Consider the following 7,202-nt stretch of genomic DNA (forward strand, 5'->3'; position numbering starts at 1 on the left):
ATGTCCCAAAGAAAAGGAAAAAAAGGGGGGGGGTCCGGGAGGGAGGGCGAAACTGATGCTTGGGAGGAAGAAGGTGACTCCCGCTGAGGGCCGGATGGAAGATGTGATCAGTCTAACACTGCCTTGGCCCAAAGGCTTCCTTCCGCCCTTTCGACCTATTAACAGGAGTGGGGAAGGACAAAGAACCGTGAATTGGAAAGAACGATTCCCAGCAATCTTCAGTGATCGAAAATAAATAAATAAAAACAGAGAAAGCCAAAGTCTCCCATGGAAGGGAACCCAATTAATTGTCTTCGATTTCAGAATGAGTTTTTTTCCTGCTGTAGAAGAAGCGCACGGGAGGCAGCAGAGACAGCAACTTCTGCCAAGGTTCAACCTGATCAGAAATCGCTCAGAGCTCCAGCACCCGGGACTGAGGCAGAAGGGCTCGGCCAGGAATAACGTTTTTTAAAGCATAGGATTGGTGTGTGTGTGTGTGTGTGTGTGTGTGAGGGAGAGAGAGAGAGAGAGAGAGGAAGGAGAAGGAGGAGAGATTGATTGATTTTTTTTCCTTTCCTTCTCAACATGTCACTTTCCTGCATGGGAATTCCTGATATTCCTGGCAGCCGGGAGAGAGGGGAGAGGCCCCCTGGTGACTTATGACCCCCCCAGGAGTAAACAGAGAGCGCGCGCGAGCGCCCAGCGCCTGGCTCAGGACGAAGATTTAACCGAGAACAAAAGAACGTTTGCCAATCAGAAAACGCTACCCAAGAACGGGGATAACCCCGCTTTGTGTTTTGAAAACTCTTTTAATTAGCCTGGTTTCTAAGACGCATTTAAACATTTCTACGCAGATTCTAAATGGAGGATCAAATGGTTGCTTCTGCAACGAAGATAGGATCCCGAAAGGCCACACGCCGCAGAACCAAGGCACACGGGGCCACTGAGACGCCCGGCGCGTCGTACAGAGTGTTCCTGGGCGCTCGGTCTCAGGTTACTTCTAGAACCAGTCTCCCCAACGCCGTCTACGTTTTCTTAAAACCTCGCTAGAGTCACCCCAGCTCCCCAGACTCCAGGCCGTGCGCGCGAGCGGGGTGGCCTGAGCCCGGGTTCCCCGCTCTCCCTGCTTCGGGCCCTTCCTCGGAGGGGTCGGTCCTTCCTCCCGCCGTCACTCGGCCCCCTCCGCCCGACTCGGGTTTCTCCTCGGAGGCGGCCCCTCCTCCTTGTTACAACTCGGGGGAGGGGAGAGGGGACTGTGGCCTCGCGTGGACTGTTTGGGTCCGAGGGGAAAGAAGCGATCCGCAAGGCGCACCCCCTTCTCGTCCCGTCCCAAATCCCACAATGAGGACCCGGCGACCCGAAAGCCCCGCCAGAGCCACCCTTTGCAGTCCTAACGCGACTCCTGGTCACGTCTCTCCCCGAAGGGGCGCTGTGCGGTCCTCGCTCCCCTCAAACGCCGCTGGGGAAGGCGCCCCTGCTCAGGAATGCGCATCTGAGTGCACCAGGAAGAGGAACAAATCTTTGAAGCAAATTCCCTTTCTGCGCGTTTTCCCCCCTGAGCGAATTCAGGGTAAAAGTTTTTCCGAACTTTTCCCTCCCAGTCCCCCGCCCCTCCCCTCAGGAATCCGCCCAGAGCCCCGTGGACACCGCCTCCGCCGCTCCCGCGCCCGCCCCTTCCGACTTCCGCCCAATCCGAAGGCGGCCACCGAAAAAACAAAGACCGCCATTGGGCCGCCAGGGCCTGGGGCCGCCCCCGGAGTGGTTTGTGAATGGGGGGAGGGGAGGGGGCGGGCCGGCCCGGAACCCAGCGAGCCCGACGCTTCTTCTGGCGAAGAGCGCGACTCCGAGGCGTTAGTCGGCGCTCCCTCCCGGCGGGCGGTGGCGGCGGGCGCCAGGACTCGCTGCTGGGGCTGCGAGGGGCTGGAGGGGCCGGGGCCAGGCCGCGGGCACGAGCGCCTCGCGGTTTCGGACGCAGTGTGACTGGATTTCCAAAAAGAACTCGCCGTGCTCCCGACTCCGGGGCCCAGATCGGACTCAGCAAGAGCCGGCCGTTTGGCTGAAACTTGGGGCCGAGCTTTTGGGGCTGAAGAAGGAGCGGGGTGTGGAGGAGGAGGGGAAGGAGGCGGTGGCGAGCGGAGCCTCGAGGCCAGGAGGCGGGGCAGCACCGCGGAGGCGGCGGCTGGGGCGAGCGGGCGGCGGCGGCAGGGGTTCTCCTAGCGGGGGCCTGACCAGGCGCGGGGGGCGTGCGCGCTGCCGTGCGCCGGGGGTCCAGAGACTTGGGCAAACTTTGAAGGGTGCCGGAGCCGCTTGTTGCTCCTCGCGGCGGAGGGAGCCGCACCGTTAAGTGCCCGCGGGGAGAGCGAGGCGGCCCTCCTCGGCGCCCCCAACCCAGGCTGACGAGTTTTGGGCCCCCGGCGGCCCTGCGAGTGCAGGGCGGCGGCGGCTGCGGCGCCCCCGCGGCGCAGGCACCCAGGCGGCAGCGCCCTTTGCTCCACGCTGCCCACGGCCCGGCCCCGGCGCCGTGAGGACTCTCATGCGCCGGGCGCGGCGGCGCCTCCCTGCATCCAAGCCTCTCCCAACCGCCTCGTCGCACTCCTCGGGCTGAGAGCACCGCTGCACTCGCGGCCGGCAATGCGGGACCCCGGCGCGGCCGCTCCGCGCTCGTCCCTGGGCCTCTGTGCCCTGGTGCTGGCGCTGCTGGGCGCGCTGTTCGCGGGCGCCGGGGCGCAGCCGTACCACGGAGAGAAGGGCATCTCCGTGCCGGACCACGGCTTCTGCCAGCCCATCTCCATCCCGCTGTGCACGGACATCGCCTACAACCAGACCATCCTGCCCAACCTGCTGGGCCACACGAACCAAGAGGACGCGGGCCTCGAGGTGCACCAGTTCTACCCGTTGGTGAAGGTGCAGTGTTCTCCCGAACTCCGCTTCTTCCTATGCTCCATGTATGCGCCCGTGTGCACCGTGCTCGATCAGGCCATCCCGCCGTGTCGTTCTCTGTGCGAGCGCGCCCGCCAGGGCTGCGAGGCGCTCATGAACAAGTTCGGCTTCCAGTGGCCCGAGCGGCTGCGCTGCGAGAACTTCCCGGTGCACGGCGCGGGCGAGATCTGCGTGGGCCAGAACACGTCGGACGGCTCCGGGGGCCCAGGTGGCGGCCCCACTGCCTACCCTACTGCGCCCTACCTACCAGACCTGCCCTTCACCGCGCTGCCCCCGGGGGCCTCAGATGGCAGGGGGCGTCCCGCCTTCCCCTTCTCATGCCCCCGTCAGCTCAAGGTGCCCCCGTACCTGGGCTACCGCTTCCTAGGTGAGCGCGATTGCGGCGCCCCGTGCGAACCGGGCCGTGCCAACGGCCTGATGTACTTTAAGGAGGAGGAGAGGCGCTTCGCCCGCCTCTGGGTGGGCGTGTGGTCGGTGCTGTGCTGCGCCTCGACGCTCTTTACCGTTCTCACCTACCTGGTGGACATGCGGCGCTTCAGCTACCCAGAGCGGCCCATCATCTTCCTGTCGGGCTGCTACTTCATGGTGGCCGTGGCGCACGTGGCCGGCTTCCTTCTGGAGGACCGCGCCGTGTGCGTGGAGCGCTTCTCGGACGATGGCTACCGCACGGTGGCGCAGGGCACCAAGAAGGAGGGCTGCACCATCCTCTTCATGGTGCTCTACTTCTTCGGCATGGCCAGCTCCATCTGGTGGGTCATTCTGTCTCTCACTTGGTTCCTGGCGGCCGGCATGAAGTGGGGCCACGAGGCCATCGAGGCTAACTCTCAGTACTTCCACCTGGCCGCGTGGGCCGTGCCCGCCGTCAAGACCATCACTATCCTGGCCATGGGCCAGGTAGACGGGGACTTGCTCAGCGGGGTGTGCTACGTTGGCCTGTCCAGTGTGGACGCACTGCGGGGCTTCGTGCTGGCGCCTCTGTTCGTCTACCTCTTCATCGGCACGTCCTTCCTGCTGGCCGGCTTCGTGTCCCTCTTCCGTATCCGCACCATCATGAAACATGACGGCACCAAGACCGAGAAGCTGGAGAAGCTCATGGTGCGCATCGGCGTCTTCAGCGTGCTCTACACAGTGCCCGCCACCATCGTCTTGGCCTGCTACTTCTACGAGCAGGCCTTCCGCGAGCACTGGGAGCGCACCTGGCTCCTGCAGACGTGCAAGAGCTATGCCGTGCCCTGCCCTCCCGGCCACTTCCCGCCCATGAGCCCCGACTTCACCGTCTTCATGATCAAGTACCTGATGACCATGATCGTGGGCATCACCACTGGCTTCTGGATCTGGTCGGGCAAGACCCTGCAGTCGTGGCGCCGCTTCTACCACAGACTTAGCCACAGCAGCAAGGGGGAGACTGCGGTATGAGCCCCGGCCCCTCCCCACCTTTCCCACCCCTGCCCTCTTGCAAGAGGAGAGGCACGGTAGGGAAAAGAACTGCTGGGTGGCGGCCTGTTTCTGTAACCTTCTCCCCCTCTACTGAGAAGTGACCTGGAAGTGAGAAGTTCTTTGCAGATTTGGGGCGAGGGGTGATTTGGAAAAGGAGACCTGGGTGGAAAGCGGTTTGGATGAAAAGATTTCAGGCAAAGACTTGCAGGAAGATGATGATAACGGCGATGTGAATCGTGAAAGGTACGGGCCAGTTTGGGCCTAATAGAAGGTTGAGACCAGCAAAGACTGCTGTGAGTTTCTCCCGGCTCCGGGGCTGAACGGCGACTCTGAGTGATTCCCCTGCTGCAGGGCGAGTGGCCTGTCCAGACCCCTGTGAGGCCCCGGGAAAGGTACAACCCTGTCTGCGGTGGCTGCTTTGTTGGAAAGAGGGAGGGCCTCCTGCGGTGTCCTTGTCAAGCAGTGGTCAAACCATAATCTGTTTTCACTGGGGCCAAACTGGAGCCCAGATGGGTTAATTTCCAGGGTCAGACATTACGGTCTCCTCCCCTGCCCCCTCCCGCCTGTTTTTCCTCCGGTACTCCTTTCAAGTCTTGTAAAATAAGCATTTGGAAGTCTTGGGAGGCCTGCCTGCTAGAATCCTAATGTGAGGATGCAAAAGAAATGATGATAACATTTTGAGATGAGGCCAAGGAGACGTGGAGTAGGTATTTTTGCTACTTTTTCATATTCTGGGGAAGGCAGGAGGCAGAAAGACGGGTGTTTTATTTGGTCTAATACCCTGAAAAGAAGTGATGACTTGTTGCTTTTCAAAACAGGAATGCATTTTTCCCCTTGTCTTTGTTGTAAGAGACAAAAAGAGGAAACAAAAGTGTCTCCCTGTGGAAAGGCATTACTGTGAAGACAGCAACTTTTATAGGCAAAGCAGCGCAAATCTGAGGTTTCCCGTTGGTTGTTAATTTGGTTGAGATAAACATTCCTTTTTAAGGAAAAGTGCTAAGAGCAGTGTGCTATCACACACCGTGAAGCCAGAGGTTCTGACTTCGCTGAAGGAAATATAAGAGGTTTTGTTGTCTGTTTTAAATAAGTTTAATTCCGAACACATGATCCAACAGACTCTGTTAAAATATTCAGGGAAATCTCTCCCTTCATTTATTTTTTCTTGCTATAAGCCTATATTTAGGTTTCTTTTCTATTTTTTTCTCCCATTTGAATCCTTTGAGTTAAAAAACATAATGCCTTCAGCCTCATAATAAAGGAAAGTTAATTTAAAAAAAAAAGCAAAGAGCCATTTTGTCCTGTTTTCTTGGTTCCATCAATCTGTTTATTAAACATCATCCATATGCTGACCCTGTCTCTGTGTGGTTGGGTTGGGAGGCGATCAGCAGATACCATAGTGAACGAAGAGGAAAGTTCGAAACATGGGCCCCATCTTTAAAGAAAGTCATTAAAAGAAGGTAAACTTCAAAGTGATTCTGGAGTTCTTTGAAATGTGCTGGAAGACTTAAATTTATTAATCTTAAATCATGTACTTTTTTTCTGTAACAGAACTCGGATTCTTTTGCATGATGGGGTAAAGCTGAGCAGAGAATCATGGGAGCTAACCTTTACCCCACCTTTGACACTACCCTCCAATCTTGCAACACTATCCTGTTTCTCAGAACAGTTTTTAAATGCCAAACATAGAGGGTACTGTAAAATGTACAAGTTACTTTATATATGTAATGTTCACTTGAGTGGAACTGCTTTTTACATTAAAGTTAAAATCGATCTTGTGTTTCTTCAACCTTCAAAACTATCTCATCTGTCAGATTTCTAAAACTCCTGCACAGGTTTTGGCATCTTTTGTGCTGTATCTTTTAAGTGCATGTGAAATTTGTAAAATAGAGATAAGTACAGTATGTATATTTTGTAAATCTCCCATTTTTGTAAGAAAATATATATTGTATTTATACATTTTTACTTTGGATTTTTGTTTTGTTTTGCCTTTAAAGGTCTACAATGAAGCCCCACTTTATCACATGTACAGATCACAAATAAATTTTTTTTAATACAAAATGAACATTTGTTTAGTTTACTATTCCTGTAATGTTAAACCAAAGAAGAGAAAGAAGGAAAGTATGGGGAAAAAAGTATGGAGGGACACCCCTGAGTGTGTCCCTCGTAAAAGAGAATGGTATATATTATTGAGGTCTTTTTTGCTCCTGCCTTTAAGATACAGAGTATAATGAATGCCTTGACTGTCATTTTTTTTTTCCTGTTGTTGCTACTTCCTGCCTTCCTCCACACCACCCCACAACACACCCCTAAGCCTTTTTACATCCTGCTTTGGATGACTATTGAAGGTATTGAATACGCATCTCTTTTAGAGAAGTGCTGTCTGATCCATGTTTTTACTGCCCTTAGGAGATGAAATCCATATTCAAAAGGGACTAGAAGATAGTTTTTATATTTGCTGCTTTTTTTGGTAGTGTTTCCCTTGTGAAGAATACAGTGAGTTTTTGGGTGTTTGGTGTTTTTTTTTTTTTTTAAACTGATCAGTGTTTTGGTATTCTAATGTAATTTATGTAGATAGGTAATCCTTAAATGCTTTGGGTTCAGGTGCTAGGGAAAGTCAGTGGATACTTTGAGATTAGAAGCCTTGCTTGTGGAGTGTTCTCAGCTGAAGGCTTCCCTCTACCTTCTAGGTAAACCAAGCAGAGGTCAAGCAGCTCCCAAGGTGGCAATGACTCAGCAGCTCCGGCAGCAATAGACTCCACGCCTGACCCTGGGATGGCCTCTGAAGCCACTGAAGCTATTCTTTCCTCTTGAGAAGAGGCTAACTTTGGAATCAGATTAGACAGGGA

The 7,202-nt window shown here is 54.9% G+C and overlaps 1 protein-coding gene across 1 annotated transcript; it reads left to right on the top strand.

Annotated features, from left to right (window-relative positions):
* Positions 1 to 1,774: 1,774 nt before the first annotated feature.
* On the top strand, positions 1,775 to 6,418 carry FZD7 (frizzled class receptor 7). Its single transcript, XM_063644941.1, has one exon. The coding sequence runs from the start codon at positions 2,611 to 2,613 to the stop codon at positions 4,333 to 4,335; it is 1,725 nt and encodes a 574-aa protein (XP_063501011.1). The 5' UTR covers positions 1,775 to 2,610; the 3' UTR covers positions 4,336 to 6,418.
* The last annotated feature ends 784 nt before the right edge of the window (positions 6,419 to 7,202 follow it).

The sequence above is a fragment of the Symphalangus syndactylus genome, chromosome 8 (assembly GCF_028878055.3).
Source record: "Symphalangus syndactylus isolate Jambi chromosome 8, NHGRI_mSymSyn1-v2.1_pri, whole genome shotgun sequence".
Lineage (NCBI taxonomy): Eukaryota > Metazoa > Chordata > Mammalia > Primates > Hylobatidae > Symphalangus > Symphalangus syndactylus.

Bases quoted from the DNA above. Each gene is read 5' to 3' on its own strand.
- FZD7 (XM_063644941.1), top strand. From the start codon at position 2,611: ATGCGGGACCCCGGCGCGGCCGCTCCGCGCTCGTCCCTGGGCCTCTGT.